This window comes from Hypanus sabinus, chromosome 1 (assembly GCF_030144855.1).
Source record: "Hypanus sabinus isolate sHypSab1 chromosome 1, sHypSab1.hap1, whole genome shotgun sequence".
NCBI lineage: Eukaryota > Metazoa > Chordata > Chondrichthyes > Myliobatiformes > Dasyatidae > Hypanus > Hypanus sabinus.
This window is the reverse complement of record NC_082706.1, coordinates 156,602,729-156,626,725: the sequence shown is the minus strand read 5'-3', so window position 1 is coordinate 156,626,725 and position 23,997 is coordinate 156,602,729. Positions and strand designations below refer to the sequence as shown.

At 36.5% G+C, this 23,997-nt stretch overlaps 1 protein-coding gene across 3 annotated transcripts in view; it reads right to left on the bottom strand.

Moving 5' to 3' along the window:
- Positions 1-6: 6 nt before the first annotated feature.
- Positions 7-23,997, bottom strand: part of lpin2 (lipin 2) — a 116,869-nt gene continuing 92,878 nt past the window's right edge. For 2 of the 3 annotated variants that reach the window (XM_059979614.1, XM_059979624.1), the window contains exons 10-20: positions 19,977-20,070; positions 17,997-18,066; positions 17,280-17,369; positions 14,505-14,575; positions 13,135-13,279; positions 12,241-12,389; positions 10,290-10,376; positions 8,093-8,245; positions 6,936-7,050; positions 6,610-6,713; positions 7-4,142 (exon numbers count right to left, since the gene is read on the bottom strand). In XM_059979614.1, the coding sequence (XP_059835597.1) occupies positions 3,998-4,142; positions 6,610-6,713; positions 6,936-7,050; positions 8,093-8,245; positions 10,290-10,376; positions 12,241-12,389; positions 13,135-13,279; positions 14,505-14,575; positions 17,280-17,369; positions 17,997-18,066; positions 19,977-20,070 (1,223 nt within the window). In that variant the 3' untranslated portion in view covers positions 7-3,997. The remainder of the gene's footprint in view (positions 4,143-6,609; positions 6,714-6,935; positions 7,051-8,092; positions 8,246-10,289; positions 10,377-12,240; positions 12,390-13,134; positions 13,280-14,504; positions 14,576-17,279; positions 17,370-17,996; positions 18,067-19,976; positions 20,071-23,997) is intronic. The other variant, XM_059979607.1, reaches the window with a different exon arrangement.

The following is a 23,997-nucleotide window of genomic DNA, read 5'->3' as shown; positions in this document are numbered from 1 at the left end:
AAAAACACACAATGACTTAGCGTGTGTGAAAGGATGTGGATATTCCTGAATTTGACAGTTAAAAAAATACTATTTTATAAAATGTCAATTCAATGTTAAGGGTTAAATCCACAGTTAGAATTTTGGATAAGCTTCTGGTTTGTTTTTAATTATTGGATACTCTTAAATAACCTTTTCAATAATAGGATTATGATCACATTTCATTACACTAACCAAATAAAATTAAAGTGGAGAGGTAAAGATCAACTTTTAAATAATATTTTTACTTGTTGACAAAGTTTACCTGAATGTCAAAGGTCATGGATTCCAAGCTCAGTCAGCTGAGGAAAGGTCATTATTGTTTTACATATTTAATGATGAATATGCTATATGCATGGGGTAGCAACAATATTGCCTTTTAAATATTTTGGGGTGGGTATTTTTAGTCTTATTAAACGTCTGGTTTTAATTTAACAAACCAGGATTTTCCCCTCACTGCAGTTGAATCAAGTGAAAATAACCCGTAACTTTTGCAAACCTACCCTTGAATTTTAATTAAAGTAGCATTTAATTTAATATTTGAATGGTATCACAAATCTACCAATGACAATTTTCTAATGAACAGTTCCTCTTGGGAGTAATTTGATTGGAGCGATTAAAATAAAATTGCATCAATGGCTACAAAGATTTAAGGTAATAATTTACAAAGTTAAACAAGCTGTGCTTTATTATATGTAAGCTTTGTGCTAATGGACACAGTAGTTTATTATGCTTGGAAAAAGTCATTTCAAAGCAGCTTGGGTGCATAGCAACAAAATCAAAAGTCAAGATCCAAAATGTGATGGTACATTGCACAAGTAAAATTTTGTTTCATGCTCTTGTTACATGTCCCTGCATATTGCAAGCAAAAAAAAATGACTCGTGCTTTTTGCTAAAAATGCTGAGACAACTGTTTTTTTGGGGGGAGGAGGATTACGATAGAGGGGAAAAAAGGAGAGCCATTTCCTTGTTTTGACATTTGCTTTGTTTTAACAAAATATTAAATTGCCAGGAGGGCAACCAAAGACATTAGGCAAAATCTTTGAACAGAGCAAGTAAAATAAACAGTCAATGGTGGGAAAATGTGGTGGATGGAATGCAATTCAGAATTAACCAATCACACTATAAACCACCTTGAACTCAGGTCATAACTAAGACTATAAACCATTTCCAGCTTCAATACTTGCTATAAATAAATTAACATTTTTGTTACAAGTTTAAATAATATAACTGTCTTTTGGAAAAAAGATGAATAGTAATAATTCATACAATTAGATAATTATCTAGCATTGTAACACTTAACCATTTTTCTAAACAAGCCAGAGTATTTAATTCAGAGAACACTTGAAAATTAATACAACTTAAAATTTAATAGCTAGTGCCATTTTCATGCTTTTATATAGTTAGAACTACATAATTTTAATTTCAAACAATGCATTTAAGAGTTTATAAAAAAAAAAGCATTCACTGTTTCAATTCAGGAAGTTCTATTTTTATGGCAACCTTTAAATAAGATCTTTCACTTAAGTATTCAGAAGAAAATGTGGCAAGGTCTGAGTGAATCATGTCCTTCCCACCACTGCTATCTGGAGGTATCATACTTTATTGTTCCATTATTGGGTACTCTTAAGCTTGAGGGATGATAGAGTAGGTCTTTTACCATATTATGAATATTCCACTTTTAAAAAGGGGGATAAAATTAAAAAAAAAGCCTTAAAGTACTCAAGTCTATAGGAGTTGTTTTGACCAGTTGAGCATTTTCAATCCTTTTAAAAATAATTTTGTATGATCAATCAATTCTTCCAGTTTTAGAAAAGATGAAGCTTTAGGCCCAGGGAAATCTACATTAATGTTGCCCTATGAGTTAACCTAGTGTAACTAATTTTAAGAAATTGTTAATTTTTATTTGCAATTATTAAAAACATTAGCTAATGATAAAAGCACAATTTATGATTACTGTAAAATGGGTGGATGACAGTGGGCATGGACACAGAACACATATGGAAACAACATTGGCAGAAGTATTTTGCACTTGGAATGAAGCTGAATTTCTGACATGTCTTATCAAGAGAATGATCTGGTCTCAAGTATTGTCACCAGTGAGGATAGATTACTGTTTTATTAATGTTGTTTATCCTTTTCACCATTATAGACTGATTAACACTTTTTGTAAAATATACAATTTTATTTTTACCATTGTGCTATACTTCATTGGTATTAAAATAATTGAATTAATACACAATGACAGATGTAATTTTCATGGGTGAATAATGTTTACCTCTCTACTACTTCATCTTAATTATACTGTTGACCATTTCTATTTGATGCAACAGACCCATTTCTGCAGGGTATCATGTTGCAAAAGGCTTTCTTTTTGCTCCAGTGTTTATAATTTGTCATATTTGTTAGGTTAGCACACTACTGCTGAAGTGTGCATTAAAAGCCTTGCTAATATTCTCCCTGGAAGATTGAGATTTTGGGAAAATGTATTATCAAAATATTTTGGTTAAGCTTCCCTGCAACCCCACCATTGTAATACAAATGAGCAAGGGACCTGTGCTACTTGATATAAACACTCAGTTTCAAACCTACCTTCTCAAATTATCTGGTGATTTTGTTTCATAGAGTTGTCTCATTTTCTACTAACAGAATACTGCAGTTCACACAGAAATAAGGTTTCGCATGTTATTTATTCCATGGCTCTGTAATGTCTCAGCAAGATGTTATACGTGTATACAATGCTACACATTCTGCTGTATAATACTGACACTTTTTCTAATACAATCACTGAAATGCTAGCTGTACATTGCAACTGTGCTCTGGTTATCAATGATCATTCAAAATCAACATTTCAGTTCATTAGACTTTTGATAGTGTGCAAATATCATTTATGGTCAGAAACATAACATTGAATATCAACATAATTTCTGTATAGCTTTTACATTAAGACATGTTCATTTACTAGCCTCATCAAAATGCACAGATGTGAGAACATTCTGTAAACCAATTACCAGGATTACCACTGATTTCAAAAAGGCCCCCTAAAATTTCTACAGGATAGGTGATTAAAATAAAATTCTGAATTTCTTGCCCTTCAAAAAAAGGAAATACTTCTGTCACAAATAGTTTAAAGAACAGTTAATCTATGAAATATGACTATTAGATATTTATCTTTCACTATATTCAATTTAAGAACAGTAAGATTATCTTTCCATGTGTTTTCATAACACTAATCCATATCTTTCACAGAAAGAATCTCTTGTACTGTGAAATGCCTCAAAGTAAAACATCTTTTCTATTCTGGCAAACATTTTATCAATTGAAGGCATTCATGAGAGATAGATAATGTATATGGCAACTGGTTATAAAATACATAGAAGTTACAGGTAGCCTGTCTACACACATAGTCAATGGCTAATAAATGTCAGGTTGCACACAGACTATTTTGTCCATTTGAATGATTAGGGACCATTTATATCCTGATCTATAGTATGAAAGTGCAATTTTTTATCATTGAAAACAAATACAAAATTGGCATTCATTTACACCACAGGTGAAGCAGCACCAAATAACATGAGGTTTTGGAACATGATTCTGATTGTTGCTACAAAATGTAACTGGACATTGTTAAGTTCCAATGGATCAATCCCATTTTCTTGGTATTAAAAATAGTCACTTTCAATATATTGCATAATTTCTATTCTAAACCAGGCTGTTCAGTTAAAAAGTTACTTGAAGTAGCAACTGTGAGGATGAGAGTAAAGTACTAATGGTATGTGCAATGCTCATGACGAAAATCATGGTTTTCCTTCTGCTGCAACCAATTGGTCAAATGAACACTTGGCTATATTCCTGAGAATAGTGCTGGTATTAACATGCTTCTACAACAATTGAATCAGTACGTAAAATAAAAATTCTTATCAGATTTGTAGTACAGTACTTGGAGTTCCTTTGTCAGAAATTTGATGAATGCCAGTACCTAATTAAGTTCTTCCATACTGATTCTTGGCAGTACATCTCGCCAATAGTTGAAGTAGCTGTATTCTGGATAAATAAAAGCAGAACACTTTTCTTGACTGAGCAAAGGGAAGACATGTTCAACAAGCTCACTCAATCTGATATACCTAAAAAGGAAAGAGAAGGTTGAAATTAGGCATTTTTTTCCTTGAAAAAGTTGTTATAAGCATATTTAAAAGAAAACAATACAATTCTTATAAACAGCTCCATGAAATGGATTGGCTGTAAAATGAAACTTGTGCACTGAAATTACTGGTGATCAGTACAAGTTCAATTATGTTTCGACCTGAAACGTCAATTGTTTGTTCACTTCTATGGATGCTGCCTGATCTGTTGAGTTCTTCCAGCATTTTATGTATGTTGCATTGAATAAAAAAGCAATTTTTTAAATTATGGAATTTATGTCCCAAAATCCTTCAGCCCAGCACCACTTCCAATTTTCTCATACATTTTGTTGGACCAAACAGCAGCATCTCTTATAACATGTGTCTGTGTTACCTTAACCAAGTCCTTATCCATGTACAAGCCAACAGTTTCTTAAACCTGTTGTTTTTAATGGAAAGAATTGAATGGAGATACTACAGGCCAAGCTTTATCCTCATTTAACACTTCCTCCAGCAAGGATTACAGAATCATTATCAATGTCAATCATCACTGATCTGTAATATCAAATCAAGTTCTGAAGTCATTAACCTGCAAAGTTAACTCTGCTTCACAGATTTGACCTGACCTGCTGATAATTTTCAGCAATTTTTTTTATTGACTATAAATTTCTTAACTTAGGGGCAATAGATTAGCATGGTTTAGCTTCCTCAGCACTGACCAAGCACTAAGTTTGTTATCTTGCCAATTTGTTTCTATGGTTCAACATATTGCAACACATTAATTTCTATTATGACCAGCAACAAATGATGTGTTCCAGGCCAGGGAGGTTTGCTAACCTAAACAATATACTAATGCAAGGTGGCTGACAGGCTTGGCAGATGAACTCAGTGTGTGGGACTAGGATATTATCAAAGTACACCATATACAACCCTGAGATTCATTTTCTTGTGAGCATACACAATAGCCCCATTGAACAATAACCATAATACAATCAATGAAAGACTGCACCAACTTGGATGTTAAACTAGTATAATAAAGACAAACTCTGCAAATACAAAAAGAAATAAAAATAGAAATGATAATAATAAATAGAATCAGACACGTCGTACCCAGATTGGGCAGTACTCTGGTCAGCATCTGTTCTCCACTTTAGGGGCAGCTGAAACTAAAACCTGGCTGAAGGTATAGAAACCAATATCCTTAAGTTTTAGAAACAGCAGTGATAAAGCCACTGACTGGGGAATGCCAGACGCTAGCACTGGGCATGACAGCAAGTGAATCATGAGTGGTGTGCTGCTGAATAGGCAGACAAGAAACCGGGAAACCCGAAAAATGCACCGCCAACATTCAAAGTAGCCCACCGAGATCATAGCCTGCAGCTACTTCAAGTGTTGCTCACGGGAGCAGTCCACTTACAACTGAGCCCACTCAAGCAGTTAACAGAAGACACACATAAAGCGGTCATTAGAAGTAAACACATTCATAAATACATTTATATTACAGAGTAATGGAACGAGACTAATTTGATAGGATACAGGGAAAACTTCCTCAACAGCTACACAGTAATATGTAAATCTTCTGAAAGTTACGACACTAACCACCACTAGAATAGTCTAAAGGTTCCTAGCAATTGACAAATTAGCTATTCCTGTACCTCAGATTTTACCAGCTTGAGCTGAGAAAAAATAAATAATAAATAGAGAAAATGAGATGAATAGTCCTTGCAAGTGAGTCCTTAGATTGTGGGAATAGTTCAGTGACAAGGCAAGGGAAGTTATCCCTTTGATTCAAGAGGCTGATGGTAGTAATTGTTACTGAATCTGCTGGTGAGTCCTGAGGCTTCTGCACCTTCTTCCTGATTGCAGTAGCAGGAAGAGGGCTTGTCCTTGATGGTGGAGATTCCTGATGATGGGACACCACTTTACTGTGACAACATTTTGTGGAGATGTGCTCAATGGCGGGGAGGGCTTTACCTGTGATGCACCTACTAATTTTTGTAGGATTTTTCTTTCAAGGGTGTTGGTGTACCAGGCTGTGATGCAACTGATCAATATACTCTGCACTACGCAAATACAGAAGTTGGTCAAAGTTTTAGAAGTCATGCCAAATCTTCACAAACTTGTAACGTAGATGGCACTTGCATGCTGGACCCAGGACAGACCCTCTGAAGTGATAGCACAGAGGAACTTAAAGTTGCTCACCCTTCCACCTCCGATGAGGACTGGCTCACGGAACTCTGGTTTCCTTCTTTTGAAGTCAATAATCAGCTTTTTAATCCTACTGACATTGAGCAACAGGTTGTTGTTAAGGCCTCACTCAGCCAGATTTTCAGTCTCCCTCCCATATACTGATACATCACCACCCCAATTCTATCCTGTTTGAACCTGTGCAGCTTTCTGAAAAGGATATCTGTGGTTAAAGAACAGAAGGGTGGAAAAAGGAACTGCTAGGACCAGTATGAATACTTACGAAGATTTATTACCCTTGGTTTGCTCCTGTATTAATTCACCTTTGGGATTAACTGTAAAGATTCTGTAGTCTGGGACACCTACTTGCTTGTAAGCACAGACATCCTAAAAAAGGACATAATATGTTAAATTTTGAAATCTCCTCCATCCCCCTTCCCAACTGTTTCTGCTGAAATCTCAAGTTATCAAATCTCTTATATTACAAGACTGAGGCTAAAATGCATTTTAAATTTTGTTTGTGAAAGTTTTGAGTTCTTATTTTCCAACTGTATAATATTTACTCGGCTATTTTCAATGTAAAGGATAAAAGTACTGGTGGCAACTTACATTGGACCGGTTCCCAAAAGCAGCATAGAAAGGCTCATTGCAAACACTGAACAGGTTTTTGATGTCATTCAAACATTCTATTTTAAATTTTTCAGGTTTCTTCTCTATTACCTCTCTGCAAATAAATGGGTACAATGTCAGACGTAAAATTGGCTAGAGAATTATTCCCGTTGTGGCATAACTAGCAACATAGCAGTAAAGGCTGATGTTTTGCTCATGCCCAAGACCATTTCCTCTGTTTTGTGGATTGTGACCTGGGATCCAATTAGTTATCTGTCATGGATTACTGGTCAGCTTGAAGTGCAATTAATCCATGATTTATATAGTTAATTACACCTCAAGGAAAGCAATTGCCAGAGGGTTTGAATAATTAATCTTCTGTTTCTTTGGTTACCAGCCCTTTTGGAAAATATTTCTATGAAATTCTTATCTTATAGGAAATGCGACTTCTTAAAAATAAAAGTACTAGGAAATTTTAGTTTAAGCAATGACATGTTTACCGTAAAGCTACAAACAAATTTACAAAGTTTGTCTTGAACATATGCTGGTAGAAGTCTGCAAATAATCTAGCAACTACCTTTTTGATTATCTCAAGCAACATTGCAGACAGTGAGAGAATCAAACTATCCAATAACTAAACCACATTTCTCTCCTCAAGACCCTAAGATATAGGAGCAGAAGTAGGCCATTTGGCCTATTGAGTTTGCTCCGCCAATCCAATAAAAACTTAATTCTGACATTCCCCCCCCCCCCCCCCATACTTCCCTCCAATGATCTTAAATTAATGCCTCTTCGCATTAGCCATTTCTGCCCTGGGATAAAGTTTGGCTGACTACTAGGTCTATGCCTCTTCTCACAGACTGGGCACAAATCAAGATTCAATTCATCTACCAAACCTTCAGGATTTGGCAAATAAGGCCACTTATCTACCGAAACAACTTGATACGAAACTATTTTAGGGATTTGTAACTGGTTAGAAAATTTCTGGGCAAATTGGATGACTACAAAATCTTAAAGTAAAATAACAATGATAGTTCATATCTTTAAAAAAAATGCATCAGGGAAATAAACTTGTGGAATCAATAAAATAAAACTTATGTTAAGGAATTAGCAAAACATTTTCAAATTCCTTACTGATTGCAGATCCTGCAACTTACCGATGAAATGCTGAAAAAAGACTACTGGGAGCCAGCAATACAGGACCTCTAGGAAGGATTGTTCCTTTGTCGTTAACCCAATGCAAATACCCTCTTGTCATGTCTGCCATGCCAATGGCACGTGCTGAACAGTAAAGAAATTTGTAACCATTCCTTTAACAAAGAACAGTAAACGATGTTATCAATGTATCACCTGGGGACATATTTAAGATATTAATTAATTCCCGCACAACTATTAGTTTTAAATTCAACATGATTTTGTTTTGTTGGCAAATTTTGTTCCCTAACCAGAGTTATACAGCGATTTAGAGTTTTATTGTAGTCCCTTTGCTTTATTTTAAGATGTTGGTCTAGTGATCTGAAGGTCACTAGTTCAAGCCTCAGGCAAGGCAGCGTGTTGTGTCCTTGAGCAAGGCACTTAACCACATATTGCTCTGCGACGACACTGGTACCAAGCTGTATCAGCCCTTGCCCTTCCCTTGGACAACATCGGTGCCGTGGAGAGAGGAGACTCGCAGCATGGGCAACTGCTGGTCTCCCATACAACCCTGCACAGGCCTGCCCCCTGGAACTTTCCAAGGCTCAAATCCATGGTCTCTTGAGACTAACGGATGCCTACTCCATTCCCATTTGCTTCTCTCCCACCCCAGCTCATTAACTAACTTAAAGGGTTTTTTGGTCACTTAAAGAACAACCTTTAGCAGCCAATTAATCTGCAGGCATAATTTAGGATTATGGGACAAAACTGGAGAATCTAGCAGAAACCAATGTTTCTTCACAAGGAGAACATGCAAACTTCACACGTACAAGGGGTGATTGATAAGTTCATGGCCTAAGGTAGACGGAGTCAATTTTAGGAAACCTAGCACATTTATTTTTCAAAATAGTCCCCTCCACCCTTACATTTATACACTTAGTCCAGCGGAATTTGGACTTCCAGAAAGTGTCCACAGCAGGGGTGATTGATAAGTTCATGGCCTAAGGTAGAAGGAGATAAATTATTAACTTCAAACTTTCTGCATAATCACTCAAAGAGTGTCCACTGCTGTGGACACTTTCTGGAGGTCCAAGATCCATATGCTCCAAGACTGCTGGACTAAGTGTATAAATGTAGGAGGGTACTATGTTGAAAAATAAATGTGCTAGGTTTCCTAAAATTGACTTTTTCTACCTTAGGCCACACTTATCAATCACCTCTGGCATAGCATCCAAGGCCCGGATCAAACCATGGACCCTAGAGCTCTGTACCTAACGATATCCCTAATGTCTTATCCAATCTATATTATGACAACATTTCTAAAATTGATTAGCCCGTCATTTACACAATGTGTCAGAGCTGGGTGTGTGCCAATTAGCTGCTGAGTTTCCTAGAGTATAGCAGTAACTATTTTTCAGGAGGACTTCATTGGTTGTAAAACACTTTGCCCTGTTAGGTAAAGGGACTTTAAAATAAAGAGGAGCATCCGCGCCCACCCCCCAAAAAAGAACATGAAGTAGCAAGGCTATTGGTTAGAGTGGAACCAAACTATCTATGACACTAAACAAAATTTAAAGCAATTAGCTAGATTTTAATCTTAAAAACAAAGATCCAATAGATTATACTTTATGGATATCATAACTTATATAAATTTATATGCAGAATGATCATTACACTACCAGCCATATTACCTTCAAAGGCTGAACTATTTATCAGATTGAAACTCCAAATACCAACTATTTTATCCAGAGAATACCACAAATATGTTTTGATGTATATATGACAAAAAAACTTAATCTTTACATCATCTTAAGAGGCTCAATCTAGGATTAATACTGTAATTACTTTGAGCACATTTAGTTTCTGAAGAGTAAAATTTAAAGAGTTAACTGCTCTGTTCTATTTGATTACTTGCACCAAAAAGTACACATTTTTAGATGCCAAAGATCAGAAGAATTAAAAAATTTAGAAATTTAGAAATGACCTAAAATAATGCCCATTTGGGCAGAGACTTTGAGGCTTCTAATGCCATTGACCAAAATCTCATCATTCTGAAAGCAAAAGAATAGTTGCTAGTGGAAACTTTAAACATTAACTCCTCTTCTTTCTCAAGGATGCTGCCTTAACCACTGCGCATTCTGCTATAACTCAAAGAAATTGATAATATGAATTTTTTTTGCTTTGCCTGTTTTTACTGAAACATGATAGCAAAACACATACTCATGTATCTTGTGATAAAGTTTTGCAATCCCTGGATGGGTCCAATCTTTACCCAACTGAGGAAGGATCTGTCCCAGTGCATCGGATCTACAAGTAAAAAGTTACAATAAATTCCCTGCAGCTGATAAATTTCAAGTTATTAAAAGTCTGTAGACAGGTTTGTTGTAAATTAAGGTCCAAAATTAATGGAAATTAAAATTAAGTTTTATATTAATAAAAAGTCAGTAGCACATTTGATAGGTAAGAAATAAAAAAACTGATTAAATATGGACTTTAATATTATCACAACCTACAGACCAAAATGCATTTTTAAGAATGCATTGATGTTATTCTATGTAATGAACATTAAAGAGTCTAACAAGATTTCTGGAAAAAAGATTAATACTGGTCAATGGGTGCTCATTACCACATTGTCTGACATTCTAGAAAAAGGGTGAAGACAGTCTGGCCAATACTGCCCCAAGAAAGTAGTGGGATATTTTGCTGATAATACCCAAGAAGCCTAATGATGGTGTTGGCAGCCAAGTGACATTCTTGGGGAGAAGGGCTTCTGACTGGCAGTGATTTACAGGAACCTAATTAAATTTATTCGAAAGATCCAATGGAATGATGGATTTTATATCGAGAGGTCTGGAATACGTGGGGTTAGAAATTACATTGCTGCTGTACGTGATCCATGTAAGGTCACATGCATGTTGGGGCACCACACTGGGTGTAATAGATTTCTGGGCAGATATATTAGCCCTGGAAGGAGCAGGTCATATCTGAAATAACCCAAACCAAGCGCAACAAGAATTCAGAATGCCAAAGGATAGGGACAAGGATGAAATGGTCAAAGCTATCAAAGCTTCCAGGGGAACAAAGCAAAAGTACATGCAAATTGTTCTGTCTGATGAAAACTAAACTATGGATCATTGTCTTAAAATTAGAGCTAGGCCTTACAGAGGTGAAGAGCAGAAATGTGGAATGCTTTTGCAAGAGTGATGCTTGTCAATTGTTAATCTTAAATCAGAAAATTGGTAGTGTTTGTTAAGAAGGGATATGGTTAAGTGGTTTTGGAAGAAGGTCACAGACCGGTCTTGGCCTCAGTGACAGAGCAAGTTTAAAATGTTAAACAGCCTCACTCTATGCATTCCCTGAAATCTCCAGTGAGCCTGTGCTAACACTTAGACAATCCAAAAGCCCAGTGAATTACAGCTCATGGTGCTCAGAGGGCCTGATGCAAAACTCAAAAGGCTGCACTTAGACACACAAGAATTTTAGCACACATGAAAGTAATAAAGGAGAGAATAGAAACAGATTTATAAATTAGATGACCTTTGAAAATCCTGGTCCTGTTGAGTGGAAACTTAAAACTTCACTGTAAGAAGCTGTTCAGAGTCGTTATAGAATGATTCAAAAGCATATGGACACTGGAAAAAGACAATGAAGCAGAACAAAAGAAGGCTGGATCATACAACAATCAAGGGAGTGAGGATAATGAATGCTATAGAGCAACAACTGGGCTATAAAAAGATCAAAGTACAGTTCAAAAGATCATAACTCATTTTTGAAAAGCACTAGTGCAGGATATAAATTTGTTCACAAATGGCATGGTGCTTGTGACAACTGAGAAATTAAACATCCACTTAAAAAGTCAAAGAAATACATATTTTAGGTAGAAAAAAGCTGAGTGTCATAATTGTAACCTCCAAGATTCATATTGACATGGCACAGAAAAAAAATGTATTGGCTGGTAGTTGATACACTTTCTTCCCGCTAGTCATTATGCAGCACATTCATTATAAAACAATATACACCTAACAATAAGGAGCACAAACTATGAAGTTCATAAATATCATTATACAAGGTTTTACCCTATTTGTTATGATACACGAAGTTCTATCTGTACGTTCAATAAAAAAACGGCCTGCTATAATATATACACATACATCCAATATACACAACTTACTTGGTTATTGTGCCATCAATATCAGATATGATGACTTTATCATTCCAGTTCCAGAGGTATATTGTTCCTTCACAGCGACAGGTACCCTGATATTGTGTTGTTATACTAAAGACTGCATCATTTGGACCCTCCTTCAGTTTAAGACTTGCCTTCGATATACAAGCACACCAGAGCAAAAAAGAGATGCAAAAGAAGTTAAGATAATCTTGTTCCTCACCATTTCCAAACTACATTTCCCCACTACCAAATCACTAGCTACTACTGGAGGGAAAGTTTTAGAAAAAGAGCCATGCTTTATTTTTCTGACAATGGACTGTGTGTAAAGGCAGTAGCTACACGAAGATGTTGAAGAATGAAACAGATTTCCAAGACTATGTTCAAGGATTGGAATTAAATTACTAAACAGTTATAAAGTTGCAAGTTCCTTCCTTTTCTAGAATACTCTCTGTCACGCTAACACAAACAGGAGACCTTTCTTAATTTGTAATATTAATTTTAAAATCACAAAGAATAAACAAACTCCTATACTTGGAGGCCTTGCTCCAGTTTCTCTCATCTGTATGTACTTTGTTAAAATTTGTTCAGTAAGTCCATAACAAAGCAAACTGCTTTAAATTTTAAACATATTTCAGAAGTGCTCAAGGTTCAGTAATGCAAGAAGTAAATCTGCAGGCATACGCATTTGAGAAAGTTAGTATGATTAGAAAAATATAGTAATTTGTTATATGAGTAAGAATCTCTCAGAACACCAGTTCGTGATTTAACCAATCCTTTCAAATCTGTGTCTCTGTATACAAAAGATACAGTTAACAATAAAGGAGAACTACCTATCTAGTAAAATGTTAATATATGTTTAAATTGAGCCAAGAGCCATATTATGGAAAATTTTCTCACGATTTGTTCTGAGGATAACCTCAGAGACTTCTTGTAAGAGACAGAGTAATCCTTATTAGTGCTCTCAGTGTGTTTTGGATCATTTGTTGTTGGTTCATTTAGTTGCGTTGAGTCTTCATTGCTAGAAGAATCTTCCTCCTTGGATCTAAGCAAGTGATAAATTGGAGGGAAATGTCACTTACTTAGTAGTGCCAAATATTAAACATTCAAAATACTCTACATTCAAATCATATCAGTAGTTTTATAACTGACATCTGGGTGAAGTGTAAGTTGCATTTATTTGTTAAAATCCTGTATTATAAAATTACAAAATCCTGGAATTTCTTGCAATGAGTACCAAGGTCAAAAAGTTACCCGATTATCACTTTTTAAAACGTATAAAAAGAGTTCTCCCAAAGACTTTTCAAAAATATAAAATGAATCTCCATTTTTATTTCCTGCTTTAGATCTATTACCTTTGTAATCCTTTGAGCCAATTAGTCATTCTTAATCAGCACAGATCCTAAATAAATCCTTCTCCAACTGGATAGTGTGACCCTAATCACTACTTGTGTACTTCGTCTTTATGTGAGTAGTGTACACACTCACAAAGTACGTAAAGTGTATTTCAGTTCATTGATGCACTACTTCTTTATGGCGTTTCTTCCTAGAAATCACTGCAGATATACACCTAACTGAGTTAGAAGTCCAGGTTTTCCCATTTCATAAATTCTATTCTATCAGAACTTGCTTATTTAGCATTGGCATTTTATGTAATGACATTTTTCTTTGAAAGAAGATCACCTCTTTATCTAAAACTTAATTTATATACTGTAGCTCGGTTTTAGATCCTATCATAGTCCTAAGCAACATCTAAAATGTTCACCCATTTAATTGCTGACCTTTGTGTGCAAAATATCATTTCACTGTGCTAAGAACTTATAATGTTATAATTCTCAAGTCTCAGTTCCTACAGGGCAGCAGTTAGACCAATAATCCTTTTATTCTTCTGGATTTATGTTAATCAGTAACTTTATGGTTACATGTACAATTACTTAAAGACATCAGTTTAAATTATAATGATGTAATAATGGCACTGGAGATGATAAAGCATTGTACCAAATTGGAAAGGCTCCCAATTGAGCACGTTTCAGCTTCATTAGTAATGGACAGCACAGCAGTGTTGAATGAGGGAATTATTGCAGTTCCAGGAAAAAGTTTCTATTATCAACTAATTTCACATTAGCAACAAATTTATTTTACTCATTCTATACAGGTTGCATTAGAAGTTGCAAATTACAGTGAAAACCAAAGCTATACATTTTAAAGCTTTATGAAATTTGGCAAAAGTAATAGTTACTAGGAATTGTGCTAAAAATGTCAAAATTTACCTGCTGGTAATAGTGCTTTGGCTTTGACCAGTTTTGTCTGTTTCACTCAGTTTCTCTTGTTTTGTCTCAGGCTGCCAACACACAGACATATAATAACAATGGTTAAAGAACCACATAACGTCAGCGTTTATTCAAGCCTGCAATGTCAATTTTTTCAGAATTTACGTGAGTGAGCCTCATTTTGTTCAAGATTTTTTCAAATATCTTTTTCCTATTAAGGGCCAGATTAGGTAAACCATTTGGTTTTAAAAATGGTATTCAATCCTTCTGGTTATTTATTAGTTTACAATGGCAGCTCCCACTAAAATAATGGAATTTGCTTGTGTATGACAGTAAACTCCAAGCAGTGCATACAGAGGCCAAAGGATTATCAATGCAATCTTTAGGGTTTTGCAGCAAGGAAATCTCCAGAGCCATCTGGAAAGAATCTGCTAATAAACCCTCTATTTCCAACTGGGTGTTTACTGCAGGCTACAAACAGCCAAAGAACAATTACACGGATGGAGGATGGAGGACACTGGCTGCTCTGGCAAGCCAGTGGATGGAGATCCTGAATGAAGCAATAGCCCCCAGTGCAGGATGGCCTCTACTCAGTGAGGAGTTGCAATCACACTCAATTTAATTGGCCAGAATTACCTGGTAGCATTGAATCACTGATTGGCTATATTCCCTCACCTACTGGGACTACACTTGAACTGAGCAGATTTTTAAGCGGCAACTCTCTGAAGTCAACCAAAACTTATTGAAAGACCTTGCAAGTCTTCCCATATAAATGCACTGTATAGCATCACTTGAATTAAATGCTTCTGACAGCTGTTAAGCTGTGCCTTTAGACAGCTGGCTGTCAAAAACAGATCGCTTTTCAATATCTGATATTTAAATACATTACACTATTAAAGGCATTAAAACAAAATATTTAATATTTAGTTCAATTAATTTCATAAGCCAACATTTCATGTCATCCATGGCCATTCTGTTCATTTCTAACCTAGCACAGCTTTAATGGGCATATATCCCAGCAAATCAGCTGGAGAATTGCTTGAGGAACTCCACCAGTAGTCCATATGAAGCACAATTGGGAAAACTGCAAGTAAATACTTCAGTAAATTTAGGATTTCTGCATTAGTGCACACCTGAGCAGGAATCCTATGCTTCCCAGCTGAAGGGAAGACCTACATTATTCCGGAAAGTTTGGACTATTAATTTGAAAATAGTTACACAACTTGATCAGTACCAATCCACTTAACACTACCCTACCCAACATCCTAACAAATATATAGACATTTCTCATTTTACAAAAGGGCAACTTTGTGAAGAATTCTGTTAAGCAGAATTTTGTAAAATGCATTCTTAATGCAAGATGGTGGCATTTTATTAGCAATAATGAAAAACAGTTTCATTACAGTGGGCACCTATACCATAAAGAGTCAGTAGCACTTTAGCCAAAATTCACAAACTGAACATTAGTCAATTGTGGAAAACCTGTACAAGATCAGGCTAAACATGATGACACGAAGCTGGGCGGCGGTGTTAGCTGTGAGGAGGATGCTAAGAGGATGCAGGGTGACTTGGATAGGTTAGGTGAGTGGGCAAATTCATGGCAGATGCAATTTAATGTGGATAAATGTGAGGTTATCCACTTTGGTTGCAAGAACTGGAAAACAGATTATTATCTGAACGGTGGCCGATTAGGAAAAGGGGAGATGCAATGAGACCTGGGCGTCCTTGTACACCAGTCATTGAAGGTGGGCATGCAGGTACAGTAGGCGGTGAAAAAGGCAAATGATATGTTTGCATTCATAGCAAAAGGATTTGAGTATAGGAGCAGGGAGGTTCTACTGCAGTTGTACAAGGCCTTGGTGAGACCGCACCTAGAATATTGTGTGCAGTGTTGGTCCCCTAATCTGATGAAAGACATTCTTGCCATAGAGGGAGTACAGAGAAGGTTCACCAGATTGATTCCTGGGATGACAGGACTTTCATATGAAGAAAGACTGGAGCGACTTGGCTTATACTTTCTGGAATTTAGAAGATTGAGGGGGGGGGGGATCTTATTGAAACGTATAAAATTCTAAAGGAATTGGACAGGCTAGATGCAGGAAGATTGTTTCCGATGTTGGGCAAGTCCAGAACGAGGGGTCACAGTTTAAGGATAAAGGGACTTTATCCTTTTAGGATAAAAGTCCTTTTAGGACTGAGATGAGGAAAAACTTCTTCACACAGAGAGTGGTGAATCTGTGGAATTCTCTGCCACAGGAATCAGCTGAGGCCAGTTCATTGGCTATATTTAAGAGGAAGTTAGATCTGGCCCTTGTGGGTAAAGGGATCAGGGGGTATGGAGAGAAAGCAGGTACAGGGTTCTGAGTTGGATGATCAGCCATCATCATACTGAATGGCGGTGCAGGCTCAAAGGGCCGAATAGCCTACTCCTGCACCTATTTTCTATGTTTCTATGTAAACAATAACAAGGATAAACAATCAATGTACAAGCATGATCTTCAAAGAATTAAAATTTAAAATAATGTTTCACGCACATTGTATGTGTGTTGTATGTTTAGAACTACTTCATAGATAAAAGCTGCACATGGGCATACATTTACACTGGGGAAAACAATCTAATTCATCCTTTGTCACATTGAATATATAAATCAGATGGAATTATTAAAGGGATTCTAATTTCTTCCTTTATCTGCACAATGTGCCACATTTGACTGAACACAACACATGCTTCATTCTGCCCTTGATGGAACAATGTGTTGCTAGCAATAAGCATACCTGTTTGACGGTACTATCCCTTTTACGCCAGAACCACCACCCGCCAGACTTCTTTGGCATCTTCATTTTCACCCAGTCATCAATTGATTCCTACAAGTGTAGATTAAATCTGGGTGAGTGTTTTACCTGTGGTAATATGGGTACATGTGGATAATGATTCTTCACTTTATGGAAAACAAAGGGTACAAAAATTAGTAGACAAGATATCTAAAGCATGATACATTGGTAATGAAGTCTATCGGGAAAAACGCTGGCTGCAGAAGCCAGAGCATTACTTTTTAGAAAAGTGAACAGCATGCATTACAATTCAAGAAACAATTAAAAAGGGGAAGTTGAGGATGGGGTAGTTTAGAGACATAGTGAGGACCGATGAACCAAGTAGTATTCTGCACCAAACCCTTACAGAATTTAGTTAACACCTGGGCCATGTCTAACCGGTTTTCTACAGACGACAGGAACAAGCCTAGAGCCTACAGTCCAAAGGAAGTGTTCCCTTGGTGTTGAATTCCAAATGGACCAAAAACCTGTGGCATTACAATGGCTGCTTATGACTCCTGCACACAACAGATTTTATAAAGTGGTAAAAAAATAACAAATTAGTTTTTAAGGTGTCTCCAGGTCTAATAAGTGATAATTAAAACCCTGACTATAATAATAACTATTTGCAGAAAATGATACATCAAGTACTCTTAATGTAAAGCAGATGGTTCTTTTTACCTTGGGTAGACACTTTTGGAAAGCCTGCATACTGAGAATCATAGGAGCAGCCAATGTCCAGTTGTAGTACCTGCACAAGTATATACTCTATTGTCAGCTTCAGAAAAAAAAATGAACAGCTCAAACAACATACACCAGAAAACACAAATACTATCAACATTGGTAATACGAACATTGGCTGGAGATATATACAATCAATAAGAGTCATAGACTGTTTGTAAAGAATGGACAAATGCATCTTTACAGAAACTAAAGTGATGAGTTTCTAGGTTTAAATTCAGCAAGCTCCTTGCCATTCACTACTGGATTATTCCAATTCCCTCTCTCCTCCCCTCACCACACACAATATGTAATAACAAAATCTACATATGCTCTATTTGAAGGAAGTTTAACAAGTCTTCATCATTTGCATATGAAAGATCTAGGTAAAGGAAGAAGTGAACATTACTGTAGATAGCTCGCAAAATTCTCACTATTTTCCTGAAAGCAATTGTTCATATCCTGTTGTGCCAAGTAGCAAAACCACCCAGCAGCACCTTGATCAGGCACCAAGCAGGTGTCAGCAGACAACTCAACAACAAGCAGAGAAACTGATCCCCCAGCTAACATACTATTTTCCAAATGTTATATTTCTTTAATAAGAGAAGCCAAATTATAGCGAAGGGTGTAGTGCTCTCCCAGTGTATATGATGAATAAATTCTTATCGACTTCCAGCTGGATACACGTATCGATCATAACTGACGTTTCAATGACAAGTTTCGCCATCTTCATCAGAATACCTCATAGTCTGTCTCTCCTGATTGGTTAGTCTCATCCAGTCAGGTTTCTGCTCTCCCACCTTGTTTGCAAACGAAGTCCAGTTCTTGCTAAGAGTAAGACCATCATCTGTTAAAATTATTTTTCTGTAGTTCTATTGGAATGGCTTTCTTTCCAGGCAGTCACAAAAGCCATTGGCACAGCACAGCGGTTTTGTGCAGAAGTCAATCCTGTGGTCATTATGAATGCAATGTTTTGCTACCGCTGATTTACCAGGATAACCCAAATGGATATACCTCCTGTGCTCTTTGATACAGGTTTCTACTGTGCGTCCCATCTGACCAATATACACTGCTCTGTATTCACAGGAAATCCTGTAAATGCCAGCTGATCTGAGTTCCAGGTCATTTTTGACCCACATAAACTGCGGCTTGAGCTTCCTTAGGGGTTTGTGGATGGTATTACTCCGGTATTTATTCAGGATCCTGGTGATCCTTCTAGAAACTGTGGAAATATAGGGAAGTCAGGCAGTAGCAACTGGTTCCTCCTCATTAGGCTTCATGATTGGCTCTTTTAAGAGCCCAATTGATTTCCTTCACCTTGTAGCCATTCTGTAGAAACATCATTTGTAATCATATTATTTTCCTGGGGAGACTCTACGGGTCTGAAATATTTTTCGTATGGTTAGTCAAAGTAGAAAAAACCCCTCTACACAATGGCCAATCAGGATGAATGGACTAAGGGGGGGGGGGGTTATAAATAACACTGGATTAGACATGCCAAGGCATCATCCCTGATGAAGATGGCGGAGTTTGTCATTGAAGTGTCGGTTATACAGTAAGCTGAGAAGAGTTTATTTGTCATATACACTGGGAAAGCACTGGATCCTCTTTCATCTGTGAAGCCGCTGCCAATGAATTTATGCACCTGTATCCTCAGATCCTTCTGCTCTACCACACTCCTCAGTGCCCAACCATTCCACTAAGACCTACCCTGACTGGTACTATTGAACTGCAAACCTTGCACTTGACAGAAAACATGGGTTTAAAAACAAAGAAAAATTAATTTAGTGAAATTTCTGACATTGTTAACTATTAATAATTTAATAAGGGTATGTATAATTTACTGTGCCATGCACACAAACTATAAAAGTCAGTAATGTTTTTTACACTATAGATCATTTCATGCAAGTTCTAACTAACACACGTTATCATATAACATACCTGTTATTAATTCTTAAAACAAGATTAGGATCATCTATAATTCCAGGATTTTCAGCAAATTCTTGATATGTAACAATGTGTTGCAAAAATTTATCTGCAAAAGAATGCAAGATAGTTCATAACAAGAATTAATGGTTGAATATTATTTGTCTGTTTTGTCTAGTTATGGATTTATTTTGGTTTTTTGGATAATATATTCAACTTAACTTACTCTGCTTCCCTTTGAACAAATATAAAGAAATCCTTTTTTTTGCTCTTTTTCTCTCAACCAGTAAATCTAATCAAGGTTCAGCTGATCTCTCATCAGTAAAACTCTCATCAATTTTCTCTCAATTCGTCTTCACCCAATACTTATCCAAAATGGTTTAGCTGCAGTTGTAAACTCAACACACCAAAGATTCAAAGCACACACCCTGGTCTCATTACTACCACAGACAATGCCAGCTCTCTGTACTGTGTTATTTTTATTTTGTTCTTCTTACTCTAAAACACATCATTTCACATTGCTATTTAATAGACCTGCTGATCACTCACAGGATAAAAATGATAGAAAAATTAAGTTTGTTGAGTAATTACCAACGTAGCCAGCAAATTTCTGGGTGTTTACAATCTAAAGAGAATTGAACTTCCTTGACACTTCAGTATGCTCTTAATGTCAGAACTTAACATTTATCCAAGTACATTTTTATTCAATAATATAAGTGAGCAAATTTCCATTTTCAATATCAGCATAAGGAAAAGCACTTGTTACTGTTGGGCTACCATAAAAATGGGACATATAGTAAACTGACTTCAGAATGAACCAATGCATGTGCACACTCAAAAACACACAGTTTAATGTAATTCTAATGCTAGTCCTTGTGGAAGTCTGCATATGTAGCAAGAGCCACTTCAGCATTCACCATTTGAAATAAAGTTACTAAGCTAGGTTTTTAAGAAAGACTGGTTAATCAGCATTCTCACTTCTATCAATTCAAAACCCAATTTCAAAATCACTGAGAAGTTGCATCATTTTAAATTTAATTACTGTTAGGGTTGCCTCTGTTGTTAAGCAACCTACCAGTAAATTAGCAAGATGGGAAGGACTAGCAGGGAAGACAGGTAGTGGTGAAAGTAATTCACTGGAAATAAAGAACATATCTTATAAAAGAAACAAATGTACATTAAAAAAAATCATAAAGAGGGAGAGCAATGCACAAATAAATAACTTTAAGGAAAATAGCAACTTAAAAATAAAGTGACACACACAAAACGGTGCATGAACTCAGCAGGCCAAGCAGCATCTGTGGAAAAAAGTGCAGTTGACGTTTTGGCCCGAAACAAAGACAAAGCTTAATTAAATATTCCAGGATAATAGATTTAGAAATGATAGGAAAGTGGGAATGAGGCAGCTATGCTAACTTAAGCAATACTGTAATAATAACAACAGTAAGATTGATAAAAGGGAATAAATATATAGGCTTATTGCACACATGCGGGATGGAGATATTATTTATAAACATATGAATGAGACATAGGCCATCATAAATGAATAGGATTATGTACACCATGCAAACACGTTAACATTGAGAAATTTTGTACAAACATATGAATGAGACTTTGGCCATCAAGCCTGTTAAAAATGTATAACATAAAATAGTACACCACACTTCAGGCCCTTTGGCCCACAATATTGCGCCAACATTTTAACCTACTCCAAAATCAATCTAACCCTCCCTTCTCACATAGCCCTCCATTTTTCTTTCATCCATGTGCCTTTTTTGTATCCTTAAATGAGCCTAATGAGCTACTACCACTACTCCTAGCAGCATATTCCAAGCATCTGTCTTGCTGTATAAAATAACACACAGCTCTAGCATCCCCCATACTTTCCCTTCAATCATCTTAAAATTATGCCCTCTTATATCAGCCATTTCAGCTACTTAACGAGATAATGTAATGCAGTTATAGCCTCAGCTGCACATTCTCATGTATCGACAACAAACTTTCACCCTCTTGTTCACCAAGCATCTACCTGCCCACCTTCAAAGATTCTGAGACTCTGCTTCTTTCATCTTTGAGAAAGTATTCCAAAGATACCCAAATTCTTGAAATTAAAAAGAAATACACCTCATCTATCTTAATGGATCAGCTTTTATTGTCAGTCAGTGATCCCAGAGTTCTAGATAATCAACAAGAGGAATTGTCTCCACTTCCACCCTATCAAAATTGCTGAGGATTTAAAATTTTTCATTGTCATCTCCTAAAGCTCAAAGCCTAAACTGTCAAACCTTTCCTCAAAAGGCGACCTACCCATTCCCCATGCATCAGTCTTTAAACCATTGTCAAACTGCTTCCAAGACATTTACATCTACTTTTGAATTGAGGAGGTCAGTTCAGTACTCAGCACTGACTTTTACAGCTGAAGCATAACTTTGCAACTTTTATATTTTGCTTCCCAGGCAATGAACTATAACACTGTTTACTTTCCAAATTACTGTATTCTGCTTGCATAATATCCTTTTGTTAATCATACACTAGAACATACGGATCCCTTTGTATTTCTGACCTCAGTACTCCCTTGCCATTTAGGTTTTTTAAAAAAAATTGTACTGCTAAAACAGACTATTTCACAGTTCATTGTGTTTGGGGCTTTCACAGTAGACTGGAACCTAAAGAGAGAAATACAAATTAGATATAGTAATTTAGATATAGACCACAGCATGCAAGAGAAATAGAATTTAGAACTGAATAATGTTTTCAAATTGAACCTTACAGCACAGTATAGACTCTGCACCCTCTTCCACGCTTCCACATCCTTCCTACAATGAGGTGATCAGAAATGAACATGATAATTCATTGTTGCCCAGCTAGGGTTTTACAGAGCTGTAACATTACCTTGTGGCTCTTGAATTCAATCCCTGACTATGAAGGCCAATACACCCTACTCCTTCTTAACAACCCTATCAACTTGCGTGGCAACCATTAGGGATAGAAACACAGAAAATCTACAGCACAATAAAGGCCCTTTGGCCCACAATGCTGTGCCAAACACATACTTACTTCAGAAATTACTTAAGGTTACCCATAGCCCTTTCTTTTTCTAAGCTCCATGTACCTATCCAGGAGTCTCTTAAAAGACCCTATCGTATCCATCACCATCACCAGCAGCCCAGTCCACACACTCATCACTCTCTGCGTAAAAAACTTACCCCTGACATCTCCTCTGTACCTTATTCCAAGCACCTTAAAATTGTGCCCTCTCGTGTTAGCCATTTCAGCTCTGGGAAAAAGCCCCTGACTATCCACACGATCAATGCCTCTCATCATCTTATACACCGCTATCAGGTCACCTCTCATCCTCAGTTGACTTTCTAAATAAGACTACCATGGGAATCTTATCAAATGCCTTATTAAAGTCCATAGAAGCCACATGCACCTGTTTACCTTCAATGAGCTTTGTCATATGCTCAAAGAATTCAATCCGGCTGTTCAGGCATGACTTGCTTATCGCAAAACCATGCTGACTATCCTGAATCAGACTATGCTTCTCAAAATAATCTTAAATCTGGTCTCTAAGAATTCTCTTCAATAATTTGCCCCCCCACTGAACTAAGACTCACCGGTCTATAATTCCCAGGGTTATCCCTAATTCCCCTTCTTGAACAAAAGAGTAAGTCTTGCAATCCTCCAACCATCTGGTACTACTCCTCTGGCCACAAAGATCATCGGCAAGGGTGCAGCAAAAAATAAATAACAAAAATAGCATTTTCAAAGTAAATATATGTCACCATACAGAACCCCGAGATTCATACTCGGCAAACCTATAGAATCAATGAAAGATCAACCAGAGTGCAGAAGACAACAAACTGTGCAAATGCAAATATAAAGAAATAGTATTAAATAATGAGAATATGAGATAACAAGATAAAGAGTCCTTGAAGTGAAATCATTGGTTGTGGGAACATCTCAATATATGGGCATGTGTAGCTATCTCTTTTTGTTCACGAGCCTGATGGTCGTGAGGTAGTAACTCTTCTTG